The sequence below is a fragment of the Rissa tridactyla genome, chromosome 3 (assembly GCF_028500815.1).
Source record: "Rissa tridactyla isolate bRisTri1 chromosome 3, bRisTri1.patW.cur.20221130, whole genome shotgun sequence".
Classification (NCBI taxonomy): domain Eukaryota; kingdom Metazoa; phylum Chordata; class Aves; order Charadriiformes; family Laridae; genus Rissa; species Rissa tridactyla.
The window spans coordinates 118,903,646-118,923,889 of NC_071468.1; the positions used below are offsets into that span (position 1 = coordinate 118,903,646).

A 20,244-nucleotide genomic window follows, 5' to 3' on the forward strand; every position below is an offset into this window, starting at 1 on the left:
AGACTCTGGAGCACTTTAACCCCAATATAAAGGCTAGACATTAATTTTAAACCCGTTACATCTCCAGTGCTTCGTGAAAATGTAGTCTGACACGCTTCCATTTCCGACACTTAAAATGTCTACACAAAATTTATTACTAAACTGATGTTAATGGTCACATACAACATGTGACTATTCACATTTTATTTCCTTTCTCTCACGAAACCTTTTGTAATGTCACAGACAGATAACGCAGCGGGCACCACTTCAGAACTCATTTCAGAATTATATTCATTAGAAACCTGGAAGCGATTGGCAGTTTGTCCTTGCCCATCACCAAAATCAGGTATGGGTGCTCTGCCAGGGAGCCTCCACGCACAGGAGGGATTCTACAAGGTGTAACAACGTCGGGAAGAGAACGCAAGGCCTTCATGACAGAACCAGAGCTGGGATTTTGGAGATGAGAAATAGCTCCTTAACTAAAACAGCAGAAAGACTCAATTTCTTAGCAAATTAATTTAGTCCAAATGTAACATATTCTCTAGGATGAATATCGTGGTCTCTGCTCTACTTCCTTTGCTGAAGAAATATTTCAAAGGGAGCCCTTTTGAAATTTCCCCAAGTCTTTCCTTCCTCCCAATCCACAGTCCCACAGCTGACAGGTCACCTTTACAGGCTCCTCCTTCCACACAGACACAGTCGAACACCTCTGGGTTCAATTCAAAATTCAAATTTTACATTGACGCAAAGGGGCTTTCATCACGACATAATTCACCTCCACAAAACACCAGGATGACAAATGGCGTGAGCGTTCCCAGCAGCCACCCAGGCTCGGGGACCTGCACGTTTCTCACGCATACTCTGCCAAATTCCCGATTGCCCAGAGACAGAAATAAACAAAACAAAACACAACACGGAGAGGAGCCCACGGCCGCAGAACCGACTCAGCTTGTGCAGTATCAGTGTCAGGTCGATGGCTGGACTCGATGATCTTAAAGGTGCCTTCCAACCCCGGCAATCCTCTGACCCTATGAACACACCTACGTGCCGCAGCAGCGATGCCCCAAACGCGGAGCCCAAACCTCCTCCTCCTCCTCTGCTCCCAACCTGCCCCGCTCTTGTAATTGAGCGTGAGGAGGCTTCTGACACAGCTTAACTCGAAAATACCTTTCGCACCTGCAACTTGAAAGCACCTTTATTCCAAACCAGCATCCACGTATCAGCAAGCTTTACTGCGGAGGGCCAGGTTTACACTAACACTCCACTAAAATTGGTGAATCCATTTTAAATCATAGAATAGAATCATAGAATGTGTTGGGTTGGAAGGGACCTCTAAAGGCCATCTACTCCAACCCCCCTGCAGTCAGCAGGGACATCTTCAACTAGATCAGGTTGCTCAGAGCCTCATCAAGCCTGGCCTTGAATGGCTCCAGGGATGGGGCCTCCACCACCTCTCTGGGCAACCTGGGCCAGTGTCTCACCACCCTCATTGTAAAGACCTTCTTCCTAATGTCTAATCTAACCCTGCCCTGCTCTAGTTTAAAACCATTGCCCCTCGTCCTATCGCTACATGCCCTTGCAAACAGCCCCTCCCCAGCTTTCCTGTAGGCCCCAATTTTAGGAGCTTATATTTTTAAAGGAAAAGGATTTTCCCTACTATTTAAAGAAAGGCTCAATATAGCACAACTCAAATGCATCCCTAAAGTAAATGGCATTTAGTAGTAGTCACAGCCATTTACTGGCAGCGGGTTCAACTGAAATATACTCCCTACGCAAATGATCCCAGTGTGAAAAAATCCCTCACCTACAAATGCAATGAGGCTGAATTAATTAGTGTTAAAGTTTATAATCCCTCATTTTTACATAATAGTTACATAACCACAAGTGATGCATAAAAGGAGGAGGAAAAAAAAATAAAAAATGAAGTGTTTGGCTTCATTAATCAGTTACTGATTTAGCTTACAGAATTTATTCACATGCGGTGTTAGCTTAAAACAGGTTACAGGTCCAAATCCAAATCCTGCCTGAGGTACAGAACAAAAGGATCTCATTTTTAATTTATTTAAATACATTAGCTGAGGGGCTTAAAGGAAGAAACAGAGGATGTGCAACACCGCAAATTTAAGGAAATATGGGAAATTTCAAAAGAACATTCAAGGCAGTAACGAAGAGCAGAAGGTGGCAGCGTTAAGCAGTGAACTCCTGACAAGTGAGCATTGCCCAAGCTTTCACTAAGGCTTTATTAACACCACGCGATGCAATCCAAGTATTCCTCACTAATTCACGCTGCTGATGTACTACTCAAAGTTCACCAGGTATTTTTACATGGATCCTTTTGTCCACGCCCAAACAAAGCCGAGTTTTGTCCCTTTTGACTGATCGTTTTCACAACCACTACCAGAAATCAGGCCTGAAACTATTCTCTGCGTTAACACGGCTATCACCACTCCTGAAAGACAGAAACGGACAGGCAACACCTCGTCCCCTGCATTCTTTATTCACGGACCGCAAACCCCTGGGACGGTGTTAATGGTGATGCTGGGGTGGGCAAAGCCGTTCACATCAAAACGACACATCTGCCCATCCCGATACAAAATGAGCCTCGCCTCTCCCTGACCAACCTCTACATTATTTACATATTTTCTATATTATTTATATATCATATATTAATGTATTATATTTATGTATTTTATAATATTTTCTGTATTATTTATATTATACTTACTTTATTTAATATCTAATTGTGCTTTCAAAGCTGCGTATAAAAGCACAATTGGAGTCAAACGTGAGACAAGTTACTACTTACGCTCTTCCTCAACTAAGTCTTTTGCCCAGGAGCCCTATAGCTTTAGGTACCCAGAAAGGAAAAGAGGCAAACGAGCAGGGGTATTCTATGTCCTACACCTCAAGAGAGGCCGTAACAGATCTATAGAACCGTTTCTCATCCTCTGTTCCACGTTATACGCGTCACACGCAGTTTGTTAGCTCTGGATAAACAGCCAGGGAGTAAGATGTGGGTTGATTCTTCATTTGCACAACCCCTAGCAGCTTGTTCCCCTGTGCGTGAATTCTCCGGGGTGGGAGGGAACTAAAGGAATTCCTAGATACAGTAGAAGTTTAACTTTAAAAAACAAACAAAAACACCCTACAAAAAGTAAGAACAACTTTGATAAAAAGGGAAGAGAGAGAGTGTTTCTTTACAAAAAAAAAAAAAAAAACATCTAATGAGAAATTCTGGTATCACTTGGATGCTGATGTACTATACACAGAGCTGGGTGGTACCCTGCAACCGAACATAAAATATTTCCTAAGCACCGAGCATAACTTCATAACAATTATGTTACTCACTCACCACTGGGCGATGCTAATTTCACTTCTTCTGTCAAAATTAATAATAGAAGTTTTTTTTTTCTTTAATGGAAAAACACTGAAAGCAAAAGTGAAACTGCTCAAAATAGCTAAACAGCAGAATCCCAGAGTAAAACATCTGAACTGTGAAATCAAGGAGGTGTGGTAAGAAAAAGACCGAAATCAGTTAGGAGGCAGCATTTCTTTTACATACATTTTTGAAGGAGCTAACACTGTGTTTTCTTGTCATCTTTATTCAAGTATTTCACAGCAGTTATATTACAAATTACAGTAAAATGTTCAAAATTTCCAGAAGTTCAAAAAAATTAAATAACTTACTTCAAACTAACGTAAAATGAAGTCAAAATGCAAAACATCAATTTAAACACAGTTCTGAATAAAACTATAGAATCCAAAATATACCATAGTTGATGAAGGAAGTCTACTTAATCCACAAAGTAGACACACGTTAATGAAACCAAACAGGACTCCCCGATGTCTAAATAACCCAATGTACAAGATACAAAAGATGCAAGTACAAGCCCAAATTCAAGCTTATGTTGTGATTACAAAATAAAATAAAAACAAAATAAATGACTATCAGCTGCAGGACCTGCCATTCAGGAGACTGAAGGTAAAACCAGAGCTGACACACCAACTTAAAAAAAAAAAAAAAAGGGAAGACAAGATATTACAAAAAACATTAATCCTATAAATACATTGGCATATGAGGAAATCAAGTAACAATACAGAGGACACAAAACAAAACGAAAAAATTTAATCACAGGTGAGATTCAAGCTTGCAAATACAATTAACTCCATAGCCATCAACTTCACCCAAGAGCAACTCTAATATCTCCACGACAGCCCCCACCAGCCCCAGAGAGAAACCTCCTTCCTTCTGGCCGGCCACATCTCATGGGCCCCAGCACGAGGACTCATCACGCAGGAGTTTATTTGCAATTTTCACAACAAGAAACAAGGAAGAGAGGTCAATTTGTACAAACTCTTGCCAATGCTATGTGGCAAAAAATAAAATAAAATTAAAAAAAATTAAAAACGTACAAAGAGTAAACAAGTTTAGACCACATGGATAGATTAACAGCTGTTTTAACTCTATAACCACCAGACATCTGTAAAGGAAAACAAAAACTGAAGTGTGGTTATTTGGGCTAGGAAGGCGAGTATATCGTTTTCGGTAAGCTGTCCGCTAGAACATCTGATATCAGCTACTTTTCTCTACGACAACATGGCAGCTCCTCAATTCGTAAAGTTGCCTCTTACGATTTTTCCCAATCAACAACTGACAGTAAAAATTTTCCTTTAGAAACCTGACCTTTTAGAACCATTTTTAATGCTAGGCATTAGCTTAAACTTGCTTTTCACACTCACTGGTGACTAAAATTCTCAACTCTTTTAATTTATATAAATTTATTATCTTCTTAAAAACGTATGCAGTTTTATCTTCCACAAGTGCTGCTGTTACTTGAACAAAAACTTCTTTGAGTAAGTGAAACTGGAATAAATATTTTTAAAAAATTCTGCAGCAAGAACCTGAGACTTGCAAAAAACCCTTTTATCAGAAACTTGCTACAAAAAATCTGCTACATTTTATTTAATCAAATCTTAAAGTTTGTAACAATTTCCATCAAAATACAAAATGCTGTTAATGTACCAGACACAAAAATATCTCAAACAGGTATGATGCTAATAAATACTAAATGAACCATGGAAAAAAATCCCATAACCAAATCTGAGATCAAAGAATCTCATTTAAAGTGTGTTTTCTGCTTGTTTTTGTTGTTTTTAATCGCACTTTCCCACCTAAAAAATACAGTGTTTCTGCATGGGTTGCATTTAGAAGGTGTAACTAGATGTACGCGAACGCTTAAAACCTTTTTCTGCCATTAGCTATAAAGGAAAACAGTGGCGTTCGGGGGAGAAAAAGACCTAAGACAGAATTATGTTGAACCATAATATACAAAGCACTTTGGATTACTGCAGTAGCCCAGGGCCCACGCTGGGTTTCTCTGCGGCGCTGTACTACTCTTAGCCGTGGAGGTGGAGACAAGTACCTTAGCTTCAGCTTGTAAATGGGAGCAGAGTGATTTCAGTCCTCCATAAACACTGTTGGTAACTAAAATACAAAAAGCTGAGGTAGCTCGGTATCTCTGCAGTAGTCCAAGACTGTTTGCTCTAATTAAAAACTAAGCACACTGTATTGCATATTTCCGGAAAGACACTTCCGCCGCTACGCAGGGACAGTCACAATGAATGGTTAACGATGGTAACACGAACCAACTTCTCTAAAAAGACTTTCCACGTAGGTTTGAAATCAATCAGCCCAGGTCACGTTTTAATACTGAGCTTGTGACAAAACATGTTTTTTCTCGAAACTGCCTAGACTGTTCTCTCCAGGTGCCAGAAAGGAAAGGTTTTGAACTACGCAATTCAGACCCAGAGAACTTTGGTCCGAACAGATGGATTGGAAAGGCTGTCCCTCCAGTCCCCCCACGTTAACGATGCTTTGCATGGACCGAGTTGCGAAGCCTAGTTTAAGTTTTATTTTCAAGTGAGCTTGGGCTTCAGGACTTTGACCGACTATAGTGTCTTCTTACCTGCACTGCACAGTCCAAGCTATGTTACAAACACGGAACTTCGGAAAGAAACCTGCCAGTATTACACTTGGTTTTCTTAAAGAACCCCAAATGGAAAACAAGGACATGGTGGGAAAATGCTTCACTTTTAGCAACACAGAAGAGTTTCACTGTGTAACTTGTTTCTAAAACAAATAAATACCAATGAAAAAGTAATTTCACCATTTTGGTAAAGTATGTGGCTTTTTCAGTGTGTCTTAGTTCTGTAGAGTAAGACAGGCATTATAGAACCATAATACTGTTGCCATCCAATGAAGAGAATACAAATCATCCTTTTGGAGATCTTCATTCTGAAGACAGCTTTCTAACATTGCCATTTGCTAGAATCCAAACCAAATGATTAGCCTTATCTTTCTCAATTGACTAAAAGGCACATTAAAGGCAGTTCTAGAGAGCCTCATCTTCTAATTACTGTACATCCAGTTACTCAAGATTCCTACCACAATGCATCATTGCCTTCTTTAGAACAGGTTGTGGTTTTTTTTTGTCCGTTACCCCAGAGAAGAGAAAAATTGGAAAAAAAAAATTAAAAAAAGTTTGCCTGTTTAAAAATATTCAACTCAGATCTGCTCTTTCCAGTTCTCTTGTATGTGTTGGTCTCCACTTTGCCTGAAGTTTCCCCAAAGATAATGCATGTAGAGTGAACAAGAGCAGAAACCAGAACAGTTTCTGTAGCACCAAAAATCTCCAAGCTGTGGCATTGTATTCTTTATTTATATCAGATACAACTATATGAAGTTCCGTTTGGTTCTTGTAGGCTGGTTGGTTTCAGGTACCTGAGACGATAGCACCAAATTCAACAGAACAAAAAAGAGAGAGCACTTAAGACCAAGGCTCTGCACATACTTGGTGCAAATGGAAACTGAATGGCTCAGAGGACTGCTCTCCCATGAGCAGTTTGAGAGGATAAACCCACCCATCTTGACGAGTTCACAGGAATGTTTCAAACACATGAACTGTTCTTTCCATCTCCTGCAAGAGACATCAATTATACATAAACACACAGAGACAAAAAATTAAGTTACAATACATAATCGTATTTACTGGCCTATTTTTTTTTTAAATCTGAACAAATAAGTAATAGGAAAGTAAAAATGTCTGTTTATTAGCTGCTATCTCCTAGCAAAATATGGTAAAAGAGGAAACTAATTAACCAAGTATTAATGCAGAAAAGAGCTTCACTCTGACGGTCTACGGGAAAATCCAAGTGTAGTAGGGTCACATATAATTAACGTACTCCATATGTATTAAGAAAGCATCGCAATGGCACATGGCACGAATTCAAGTCTTACTGCACACTTATGCTATTGGTGACCCAGCTGCAAAACATATCTGCACAGTTTGGAAAATCAAAGTAAAGATCAGTTTCTACATACTCCTGCTGGATAAATGTCTTTTTAATCTACCTAACATTTGGCACAGACTTTCAACATATTTTTAAGTGAAGATGGCAGAGGAATAGCGTGGAAATGGTTTCAAAAGCATTTCGCAAGAACTCTACGATATCTCATGTTAAGTCTTTTCCAGGTTTTGTTGTAAAACATTAATGGAGAAAAACATTTAGTGTTCAGTTATCCAACTGGAAACTAGCAATTGTCCTTTTTTCAGCAGTGTTGGTTATCAGCTGAATAAGCAAGTTGATCCAAAGCCCTCTACGGCTACAGCAACGATGCTGGAGGGAATGAGTGTCAAATCAGCTTACACCAATGGTGAAATGACCAACTTATTGTGTTTGCAGACAGGAGGCCTTTGACAGCAAACTCTTTCAGAGGCAAAGGATGGCAGCAAAGCAGACAACTGGCTCGCATCTTGCTGGATTGGACTTTCCCAAGGGTATACTTACCCATCTAGAGAAAGTTTGCAAACTCTTAAGGTCTTCTATGAAAGCCACAATCAGCAAACTGCATGGAGCAGAAACACGTAAATGTTTTTGGCCTAGTTACACAAATGCAAGCAGGGGCAACCGCAGCCAAGCTGTCTCAGTCTGCCCATGAAGTAGCCACTATGTCCACTGTTATTCACGCCACAAATGTGGAAACTGCTTCTACTCCATTTTTAATCTGCTAGCATGTGCTTCTGCATCCTGCTGTATCCTCTCCTCTTCTTCCTCCATTCTTTTAGGTTAAATTCTTAATCCTTTTCCGAGGAAAGTATTATTAGAAAGAACCTCTGTTTTTTAAGTCATTAACACACTAAACTTTTTTCTGCTTATAGATACCTTCCTCCAGGTCTATTCAAAGCTTTTACCATCTAGTACAACAATAAACTGATAGATTAACTTAGTTCTTGAAGAAAGAGTCTCACAAAATTCAGATAAAGAATAAAAGGAACTGTAACATCACCTCTATAAGTTGTGATTTGTCATAGTCTCTACGATGTCTGTAGATGCACTGACTGAGGAGTGAATACAATCTCTCAAGTTGGTCAACAGTCAGGTTGTCACTTTTCTTAACCACCAAATCAAGCAGTTTCTGTTGGAACAACGAAAGGTAAAAGTTTAGAGGGCTTTTATAATCACTCTTTTCGATTTTTTTTTAAGGAGAAATCAGAAACACAATCTCCTTCTGAAGCCCTATTTTGGAGAGACACATACAAATAAAATGGACCATCCCTGGCTATCAGTAAGGCCCCTGCTTCCATATAGATCCAAAAGGACCCAATGTCTCAATTCCCACACTTTTATCCTCTGGTCTTAGATCTTATACTCAGCGTAGCTACGGCAGCGTTTGTTCTGTTTGAATGATACTTCATCCTGTTTCACCTTAGTCAATAATCGTGACAAAGCATACCATAGAAACTGCCTAAATAGCTAAAGCAGACATTTTGAAAAACTTGCATTGGCATGAAATTTTAAGTACCAAATGGAAACACATTTGGAATTCCCCAAATGTTGGAAAGCTGTACTATAAAATAAGGGGGGGGGGGGCGCAACACATGTAAAACATTCTCTTCATAAAGAAAAGGTGAAAGTGTGTATTTTCTGTAGCAGCAGATACTAAATTTTAAGATTTTTTTTCCTCTCATAACACTTTTATTGTTTCCAAAGAGATTATCATCTGTACTACACAGCAAGTGGGATCTAAATTTCATAGTAGGTCAAGCTAGTTTTTCTACAACACAAGACAGCAAATTTTATTGTAACTTTGCTTTAAAAGAGACAAAACTGAAAGAAAATTAACTAGCAGGGGTTCAGACAATGACGCCGAAACATCAACACAGATTCCAATTTGTTTGCCAATCCGCTAACAGTTCTTTCCACCAAGTATATGTACAAGGGAAGGGAAAAGACGATGTTAACTCCTAATTACTAGGCACCCAGCAGTTCCTCAGTAACCAGCATGTCCAATTAACACACAAGAGTACCTGCAAAAACTGCAATTAAAATAGTGGACTGCTGTGCCATTACTGGATTTCTAAAGTTAGTAATGGTGGGACAGTAAGGATTCAGTAGTTTTATTATTAACTTTTCATCCAAAACCCACCGATCGACAAATCATCTTCAAAAGTTACTGCTGCCATAATATTGGTTTGCAGTCAGAAATAAAGGAAATGTTACTTCGTAACAGGAAGGAAGCATTTTTCATGGACAGTTTCATTAATAGATCAACTTGTTTTTCAGTTCCATTACCTTTAGTCTGTCATGGTCAACGACTACAGAGGGTAAGGGATCCAATGGTTCCTCTGGGACCTGCTCCAAACTTGTGGGCTTTGACTGCTCCGTAGCGACTTTTCGAGTTTTCTTGCTTTTGAATATACCTGTAATTTGAAAAACAATTATCAGCACCGTCAGTCTCTCAAAATGAACAGCTTGTTTCTTTCACTTCGGTTTGATTTTGCGTGGTTGGTTTGTTGGGTTTTTTTGAACCAACAAGCAGGATTGTAGCAGCATGCGTTATTCACCACCTTTGGGAAATTCTGAATGTTTACAGCTGCACAAAACCACAGTTCAGAAAACACACATGAAACTGGTCATCTTGAAAACTGAAGTGCAAAGTCCCAGCAGAAAACTGAATGTCACTGAAAGAGTTCTTCCATTGTATCATTTCTACTTAGCAACGTCAAATTATACAGCTTCTAAGTGAAGTTCAGGTATTAAGTTAATGCTCAAAATCTTTCTGCCTAAGTGAATCAAATCCTCATTTTTCTCTCCAAAGCATCTCATGTCTTCATCACCACGGTGATTCTAACATCTGCTCTGCTCCTAAAACTTCATGCTTTTGTGACACATTTCTGTTTTCTTCCACCTCTGTATTAAAGCTGCTGTCCAATCCTCTTCTCTCCCTACACTCATTCCCTGTTTTTCTCCTCCTCAACTATTTAAAATGTTTTTGTTTTTTTTCTGAGGACCCCTTGTTATTACAACCGGTCCCCAATGTACACAAAATTCAACTACGAAATTTAGAAATGTGAGGACTCTTAACACAGACCATACTCTTCTTCTGATATTCTTAGGACCTTTCTTCTACTATTCTCCTTACACTTAGAGAAAATACGTTTGCACAAACACAGCCAACGTGTACATAGTGATATTCTCGTAATCCAGATATCTCATTAAAGCTCATTTACTTTGTAAATCTCAGCACTAACTTTTGAAGTAAAGATTTCATTCTTGTAGCTAATTTTGAAACACTAATTAAAAAGGCAATCATGCATAAGGCTTTTATTTCTCTTCCCTGAGGAAACTATGTCTCTTGTCTTCAAAGGACGTGGTCCCTTCTTTTATGCACCACCAGGATTTCCCTTCTCCTTGTCTTATCTTTTTGGGGCACTGTTGCTGTGTTGACTGTAACTCCAAAGCCAGATACCTTCTCCATTAGATAAACAACAGTTTATCTGGCTTTTGCTCGGAGTTAAACTGCTTTAACTTTTGCTATGAGCAAATGTTTTTAAAGGAATACATTCTGGATTTCTAGGGTCTTTCATCCAATGACAATGGTATTTTATCACAAATCTCTAACAAAATAAGACAATAAGATAGATAGATCAAAATACAGAGCAGATAGAACATACAGACCAAAACATATAAATTTATCTGCATTGATAATATTTTTTACATCTTTAATTATTGTTTAAATGTTATCTCAGTATTTACAATATTTCCAATACACCCTACAAAAGTAAACAGAATATTTTAAGTATGGAGATACACTTACTTGCCTAAGATAACATTACAGCAAGTCACAGATGGACTTCTAATTTATCTATGTGGAATTAAATGTTGTAGGCATACTAAAAGTTTCAAATAAATATACAGCAGTTCATAAGATACTATTATATAATAATAATTGCAACATAAGATATGACAATTAAAAATAGACACATATTAACTTGGACCCGAAGAAAAGGACAGAAACACTGAAATCAAGGTATACCTACCTTCTTTATCTGCTTCAGCATCTTTAGTTTCAATGTCTGTGCTCTGTAGTGTTTTTTCATTATTGCTGCAATGTGGTAACTCAGCTTTCACTAGATCAGCTCCTTGACTTTCACTGGAAGCTTCTGTTTTCTCTTTTGGCTGATCTTCAGATGAAGATTTTTGCTTGTTACTAGACCCATCCCTGTTGTCACAGGGTGAAACAGCATCAACGGATTCCATTTTACCATTATGACATGCTGGAACAGGTATACCCTCTGAGCTGTGTACAGATGTCTCTCCATTCACACACTCCCCTTTTGATGTAGAGTCCTTCCTTAATTCCTTTTCAGCACTCAGGGTAACGCTGTCGGCGATTAACAGAGATTCATTTGAGCTCTCTTCTTCGGTGGATGCAAAATTGTTTTCCTTTCCTGATGTCCCATTGTTAAGCCTCTGCTCTGCATCTATATCCATAATATCGCAAGAGGATTCATCATTTGTCATAGAGAGATCTCCTGTTTCCTCTCCATTCTCCTCAATGCAGTCAGCGCTGATCTCTAGCTCTCCATTTTCCAGCAATTTACTGTCCTCTCCATGATTTTCATCATCAGCAAACTTGGCATCATCTTCATCTTTCTTTAAATTATTGACTTTTCTCTTCTTAATAATGCCTTTGCCCCATTGCGAGCGCCGTCTTGATTTTCTCCTTATTCGAACTGAATCGTAATGAAAAAAAAAAAAAAAAAAAAGAAACTTTTAGATGCACGGGTAGCCCTCAGTAAACAGACTAGGAGATAAGAATATGCTGGAGTGTGTGAGGCAATCAAACGTGTTCACATTTCAAGGAAAAATGCAAGCTGTCTGTTGATTTCAATGTGAGCAAATTACAGACACAAAGGACTTTTAGAAGTATAGGGAGTGAACACTCAGTCGCGTACACAATTCCTTCTCTAAACTATGAAAACAAAGAAGACTTGCTAGCCTCTCCTACTTACTGTATTTTTATATATACCTGTTTGTAGGTAAAACACTAAAAGAAAACAGCTGAGCAATGATGTAGAACTCAGACAGTCATTCTCACTTGGGTAATGCAGACTCTAAAGACAGTTATTCTCATTTTCCCTTTTTAGAACCTCAGCAATTTGACATTGTCATATAACAACGCAAATGGAAGTACAATCCATAGATTCATAGAATAATTATACAATAATTCAGGTTGGAAGGGGCATTAGGAAGTCTCTAGTCCAACCTACCACTCAAAACAGCGTCAGCTATGAGGGCAGACCAGGTTGTTCGGGGCTTTATCCAGCCATGGATTGAAAACCTCCATAGATGTGGACTATATGACCTTCATGGGCATCCCGTACCAATGCATAATGGTCGTAACAATGAAAAGGCTTTTTGCCCTATATCCAGACAGCACCTCTCATTTCAATTTATGTCCATTGTCAATTCAAATACATCTGCACTGTTTTCAATCAGCTAAAGCTCCTCAGTTTTCCATTAATTCCCACCTCTGTACTGAAGTTCACTGCATTGACAACATGTGGTTTTAAAAAAATCAGAATCTTTTATTTTAGATCCGGACCATTTTAGCAACCCTGGCTACAGCAAGACCTCACAAACATCGGCATTCGCGCGATGAGTCTGTAACCAGAAAGGGAATCATAGCTCCTCAGACTGGCCTCATCACCAATACCTTCCCCTCATATTACGCAACTCAACTCGAAGCAACACGGGCATGGGATCCTTTTTTCCTTACTATACATACATTTGCAATATGATCAAGCAAATACATAAGGAAGACCATTCAAACCTAATAATGTTGTCAACATCGTTTTCAAGAGCACTAATATGACACAGCTCAGAAGACTAAGGAAAGATTAGGAAAAATGGAAACTTCTACATTCGAATTCAAGTAATAATGCAGACTGCTCACTTTTTTGCAAAATTGCTGAAGTTGCAGCCAAGTGCTAATAATTGAAAATCACAGCCAACAGAGATTAACAAATTTTCCTCCATTTTGAAATGAACTCCTGTGTTGAGCACCTCCATAATGTTCTTGGTATTTCTAGGCTGCTTTGATTTATGGGATATTAAGTTCCAGATCTGTCTCTGCCAACTCACCCTGAGTGACAAAGATCGCTGTTTATTAAGTTGCTTTGAAGATACAGGCACTATGCAGGTACAAGTGTTGAGAATTAAATCAGAGAAGCTCAGAGAAGCACAATTGTACTTCAGAATTTCCTCCCCATGAGTGGCGTATGTAAGCAGGTAGTTTAACCACTACGTTACGAATAAATCATAACCTTTTAGTTTTCAAACCTATCTAAAGATACAGTCACATTGGAATAAAAACACAGTCTCACTTGGAGTATGTATTCATTGTTACAAATAATCCTTACTGAGAACTGTGAGATTTGAGGGGAAAATCCCCTTTCTCCAGCTATTTTGTAGATTTGACAGCAGTTTCCACAGTTTCACTGTTTTCTTGATGGCAAACTACAACCTGCCTAGATAACTTTTCAAGAGCTCGTGTAATCTTTCCCTTGTGCAAGAGATTTTCATTAACAACAGAAGCAGCAAATCTGAAGCTAAACAGGGAAATATAAACTTACAAACAAAAAATTGCCCTATTAGGCAATGGGTTTAGCCTCAGGTCAACTCCAAAGGTGGGTAAGTCAAACACAGGAGGGGAGGAGAACTCTTTTAAAGGAAATTTAATATGTCCTAAACTGTATAAATTAACGAGAAAGTTGAAAATTTTAAAGATACACTGATTCTGGCTTTTTAGGTTGACTTTGCTCTAGGAGTCAGATACAATATCAAATATATTTGACATTTATTGTATCAATGAATTATACTTTCCATATGCCCATTTTACTATGCCCATTGACTTTCCATATGCCCATTTTGACCACCCTGCAAAACCCTACCTGGGATGAGAACCCATTATTTGCCTAAACACACAGGTCCATTCCTAAAATCCCTAATTGTGGGAGAAACCGCGTTAAAGTAAAATGAAATTAATCCTACATTACACATCTAGTTACATTTCAAGCCTTCCCAAATGCCGGTCAGGGAGTCCAGCTAAACTCTCACTCTCATGCAGTAGTATTCGAACATAAGTTGTGCAGGTTGGGTTTTACTGCTGTTTAATTAGGACAAAGGAACCACAAAAGTGCTACAGATGTCCTCCCAGGAATTCTGAGGTTTACACTGCATCAAAACCAGTAAATGCAGGAAATTTTTCAGCCAGCTCAAAGTATGCAAACAAAGCAGAGCTTTGGCTGAAACACTGCTATTGTTATAAAACTGATGTTATGTCACGATATTATAAAAAAACGATACCTCCAACCAACCACTGAGACTTAGGAATGAAGAACAGCATTTCATCACCAGATACTGCAGAATATGCTCTCCTAGTATTTTACAGGATTTGTGCTGACAAAAGCAATAACCTAGCTACTTTTGGTTTTCACCCACGTTTAGTCAATAGAATTCAGTCAATGCTAAAGTTTTCCCATGCCAGACTCTCACTTCTTGCTTTAAAGCAGTACCATCATCACATAAGCCACCCAGACCTGTAAACAACAAGTGATCAACGCTTCAAAAATCCTGATTCTTTTTGTCCATATACTTCTAAGAATCAACTTTTTTCTCCTGTCATTCAGATAAAAGCCTTCCTGCTTTCACCCCCTTCCAGCCCAGCCACTGAAGCTTTGCCTCCTCAGATTTTCATAAACCCAACTAAATCTCTCGTTAGAACTTATTTAACACAAAACTGCCCACCACACTTTCATTACCTCAGTGAGTTTCTTAGTCCCCTACCCAATACATCTTTATTCACCTGTTTTCACCTTCTTGATCACATAGAAAGTTGACTTCTAGTCCTCACATTTGAACTGCCCCTTCAAAACACCACCTTTTTGTTCTCAACCAGGCTGCACTGCCCCGTGCAAAGCAATGTCTTTTGGGACAGGAGAACAACATTTTTGTTCCAGATCCTTAGCATCCATAATACCATTACACAGATTTTTCTTTTATACAGACAGGCAAGCCTCTAGGAAGAGCAAAAAGCTGAACAAGGAAGACAACATTTAAAAACAAAAACCGCCACCAGTCTGTCTTTCTGTCCTGCCCACTTCCCCCAGTAAAGCTACAGGAGTGGTACAAGCAGGAGTATTTAATGGGGCAAGGAACCATGCGACCAAATGTAGAAGTCCACACCAGATTTCATCGTCTAGATCGATTCTCTTTGTATTTACTGGAAAGAAAAAGGCGCAGTAACACAGACCTAAGAAGCTGTCATATGAGGCAGGAAAAAGTAAAATTTATCTTTGAATCCTGCAAGACAGTTGAATATGATTCAAAGTAAGAAGGAGCTACCACAAGGTAAAAATGATGCAAAACTAAAGGGCTAATGGGCAGGAACTAATGGGTTAATGGATTGCCGCTAAAAAATAAATTTAACCTGGAGTCCGCTCTCCTCTACCTTAATGTTGATATTTTATAAGACTGGAAACTAGTGAGAGTAGAATCCCACGCTTTCTTTTATAGTCAGTATGATTCGTGACGCATTGAAGTTTTCAGTAACAGAACGGGATAGCTATTTACAGAAGAAAAACTTCTGAGTTAACTTCGTAAAAAAAGAAAAAAAACAATACCCCAAAACCCAGAGTATATACAATTGCAAGTTAATGCATTAACACCTTTTCAATTATTCCTTTTAAAACTACTCATCTGAAATCTACCCATTGATACCCAGACTTTTGGCAGTATTTGTGCCAGAGGCAGTAGAAATACTATTGTCAGAGGAACCCTCCTCTATAGAACTGAGTTTCTATAACTCAAACTATTATAATACCAATTATTCACACATGAATACATTCACTTGCCTTCTGAATTGCTGAACTCTTCTCTCTATAATCTTCACATAACCTCTACAGATTTGCCAAGGGGATCCTCACTTCAGTTCTAGCTTCTTTCTGGTTTGCTTTTTTTTTTGTAAATCGTTATTCAGAATTTGTAATGACTATAAATACCTGTTTGACCATGAGTCCCACAAAACTTTTCACTTAAGTTCATATGAAGTTGGTATCAAAAACAACCATTCCCCACTCTTTTTTTCCCCCTAAGCACCACAGTATATGCAGACAGCATTTTTAAAAAGTGCAGTGTAATACAATGTAATTACTCACTCAATAAAAATTTACCCTACATTTTGTCACGCAGTAAGTGGGGTTTCTCAATTTTGATATTCCTATGTTGAGACACTTTAAGAGTCTGCTGAAAGATCCCTGAACTTAAGGCAGACAGCATTTCTCGCAGAGGTGGCCTCCCATGATTAAAAAAGAAATTCTGTACTTACTTTGGAAGGACTCATCCTCTAGGCAAAAGGTCAGTAAAATGAAACCTGTAGTGGACTTTCGGAAATTCTCACCCACTGGCAGGTTCTGCCTTAAGATTCTCAAGTCAGATACCCCAAGTAACGACAACATCTTCTGGTGGAATAAACACCCTTATCTAGCGGTGCACACCAACCCTGTCCAGAGCAGGGTGCAGTTCTTGGATATTAAAGAACAGTGACGGTCAAAAACCCCAAAACAATACAAACAAAAAAAATCTAAATCCTTCCCACATTGCTGAAGTATTCCTCTGAGATCTAGAGGTAACTGTCACCCTTCTCTTTAGTATGGTCTCAGGAAAACAGATCTAAAAAAAAAAAAAAGGTACGGAAGCATCAAAGCTGAGGTATACACTGCTGCCGTCCCCCAAATCCAGTAGTACAGTAGTACAGTGACAGAACTGCAGACTATATAGAAATAAAGTTAACCGTTGGAAAAGGAAGCAGATATAATTAGAAGATTCAAAGATTGTCAGTCATTAACAAGCAAGTCTGCTTGCCTTAATGTGGAGGAATTCTAATGAGAAGATGCCGCAGTCAAAGCAGGCATGTTTCTCTTGGAATTCCTGTAGTTTGACTACTACAGAACACTGAGCGCAGCACAGTACCAGTGGAGGCTAACAAGTTCACTTTATGCTGCAGAAAAGTCCATCAGAGAACGTGAATCCTCTTGTCATTAAACGATAAAACTCACATCCATCAAACAGTAGATTCTCTGTTGTTACCTTTATTTCATGAAGAATACCCGGGGATTAAAATCCACTGGAGATTCTCATGGCAAGCAAGATCACCGTGGATCTCGATTTTGTGTCTGCAGTATCATCAAGAACCACTTGAAGCAATGCACGTGTTTCAAGTTTTTCTTCCATGATCAAAACCCTAAACTTCTTTCTGATGTCTTGTGCATAAAGTAACTCAAAGCCTTGAGAAAGCACTTATTACCAGCAATTTACACCCTCTTATGCAGCATCCAGGATATCTATCTATCTGTCACAGTAATTTAGCTGCTTCCAATAGCTCCACGTTCCTTACCAAGGGGCACTGAATAGTCCACTTGAAAGTCTCTGGGGTTTTTAGTCACAAAGTCCCAAACTGCAGTCAGAGATAAGCAGCAAGAAAGAACAGAGCGCAGTTCCACAATGGCTTAAAAAGCAAAATGAGGTGCCAGCTTCCACTCACAGACAAAGCCATTTCTCGCTCCAAAGCCAGCTATAGCATTTCCACTACCTCATTTGTGCCGGCACTACTGTTCCTGCAGTAAAACAGATAAGGGAACTAAATCCATCTGAAACATTTTTTTTTCTGGGTTAGTTTTCAACATCTTCAGTTCCCCAACTGAGCTTTCCAACTCATGAATGATGGTGCTGGCCCAGGGGAGATGGGGGAAATAAGCAGCCAGTGAAAAGGCAAGACAGCACCTTTAGTTGTAACCTGCAGTTTGACCAGCTTCAAGTGAACTAACCCCTAAGAGACATGTCATTTTCTTCACCTAGACGGAAGGTTTACCTAGATGGGAGGCACTCAAGGTACAGACCTGACAAATACATTTTAAAAATTGTATGCAACACGCTAACATATTTATGACCATCAGCAGCATATATAACAGTTTATGTTATGTCAGCAAACACTTGATGAACCTCACTTCTACTCAACAAGGAGTCGTCAAGTTCCGTAAGAGGAAATGAAACATGCTTCCAAAAAAAAAAAAAAAAATAAAAATCTTGGCTGCAGTATCACAGAATCATAGAATGGTGGGGTTGGAAGGGACCTCTGGAGATCATCTAGTCCAACCCCCTGCCAGAGCAGGGTCACCCAGAGCAGGCTGCACAGGAACGCGTCCAGGCGGGTTTGGAATGTCTCCAGAGACGGAGACTCCACCACCTCTCTGGGCAGCCTGTGCCAGGGCTCTGCCACCCTCAAAGTAAAGAGTTCCTCCTCATGTTGAGATGGAATTTCCTGTGTTTCAGTTTGTATCCCAGTTTTCTGACCCTTGTCAACTGCTTCTCCCTGACAACTCAAGCTTTTCCCAGTGTTTCTCACAAAACACTTTCTGCTGCTGGAGAGGGTGCAGCAAAGGGCTACCAAGATGATGAGGGGACTGGAACACCTCTCTTATGAAGAAAGGCTGAGGGATTTGGGTCTCTTCAGTCTGGAAAAAAGAGGACTGAGGGGGGACCTTATCAACACTTACAAATACTTAAAGGGTGGGTGTCAGGAGGATGGGGCCAGGCTCTTTTCAGTGGTGCCCGGCAACAGGACAAGAGGTAACGGGCACAAACTTGAGCATAGGGAGTTCCACCTAAACATGAGGAGGAACTTCTTTCCTTTAAGGGTGGCAGAGCCCTGGAACAGGCTGCCCAGAGAGGTGGTGGAGTCTCCGTCTCTGGAGACATTCCAACCCCACCTGGACGCGTTCCTGTGCCACCTGCTCTGGGTGACCCTGCTCTGGCAGGGGGTTGGACGAGATGATCTCCAGAGGTCCCTTCCAACCCTATGATTCTATGAAAACTCTCCCAGTAGCTTCTGTTCCTCCCCACCCCTGCTGAACAGGACACAAGATACCCAACATCTGAGAGGTGCACGCCATGCCTGGCCAGTACAATGTTTTAAACGATCAGCTAACAAGGCCAAGCAGAAAAGATAACTACCATTTTCAATCTATACCCTTTTCCTTCAGTAGATGTGTTGATTTATGATTCATCCAGCTACCAATTTTCACAAAACCTGCAGGAATCTAATCTTCCAGCCCTCAACTCCTGTCAAATCTGTCTGAACCTGGCTAAATGATTCAGAAGTCATTAGGGGAGCAGAGATGGACAGAGAGCACAGGTATTATTTTCTTGGGAAACTAAGCTAAAAATATAATTTACATGAAACCAGAGTAATTATGTTAGTGAAGTACATGACAAGACAGTTGTATAAGAAAATTAAAGAGAAAAATGAAGTCAAAAGGGAAGAGACAATCAGATTAATATCACCCGTGGAGATCAGTTTTAGGCTTTCCATCTCTATAGATCTGCTCATTTTCCCTCCGCTGAGTAGCTTTAGACAATAGCAACTGTTACAGCTATTTACATTTTTGGTATGTTCAACTGGCTCTGAAGGCCTCCTGAATGACACCTTCCCTGATGCAAGAAAGCCATGAACAGAACGCAAGGTTCTCCTGCAGCTTCACCAGCAGAGAAGAGGCTCCTACTCTAATTAAAATTATATTCAACAGAGTTTACAGCATTCATTTCTATCACATATCTGAAAGGCCCGTGGCTGCTGGTTGGCTTCTGTGCCAAGGAGGCAAAATTAAAAAAACAACAAAGAAAACCAAAGTTAAAAAACCAGTAATAATCACAAGAAGATCAACAGATGTTTGCGGACAGAAACTTTACACCAAGTCTTTAAACAATTTAAAGCAAACATTGTCACAGTTTTCAAAAGGGAGGAAGGAGTAAGATATATCTAAAAGGTCTGAAAATTGTTTTTTGTTTCAGCACTTGTGCGTA

General features: G+C 39.5%; 1 protein-coding gene across 4 annotated transcripts in view; it reads right to left on the reverse strand.

Moving 5' to 3' along the window:
* Positions 1 to 3,495: 3,495 nt before the first annotated feature.
* The window catches only part of ATAD2B (ATPase family AAA domain containing 2B), an 82,366-nt gene continuing 65,617 nt past the window's right edge, over positions 3,496 to 20,244 (reverse strand). For 2 of the 4 annotated variants that reach the window (XM_054194429.1, XM_054194430.1), the window contains 4 exons: positions 11,361 to 12,056; positions 9,613 to 9,740; positions 8,327 to 8,455; positions 3,501 to 6,956 (listed from right to left, as the gene is read on the reverse strand). In XM_054194429.1, the coding sequence (XP_054050404.1) occupies positions 6,915 to 6,956; positions 8,327 to 8,455; positions 9,613 to 9,740; positions 11,361 to 12,056 (995 nt within the window). In that variant the 3' untranslated portion in view covers positions 3,501 to 6,914. Of the gene's footprint in view, positions 6,957 to 8,326; positions 8,456 to 9,612; positions 9,741 to 11,360; positions 12,057 to 20,244 lie in introns of all 4 variants that reach the window. The other 2 variants (XM_054194428.1, XM_054194427.1) reach the window with 2 other exon arrangements.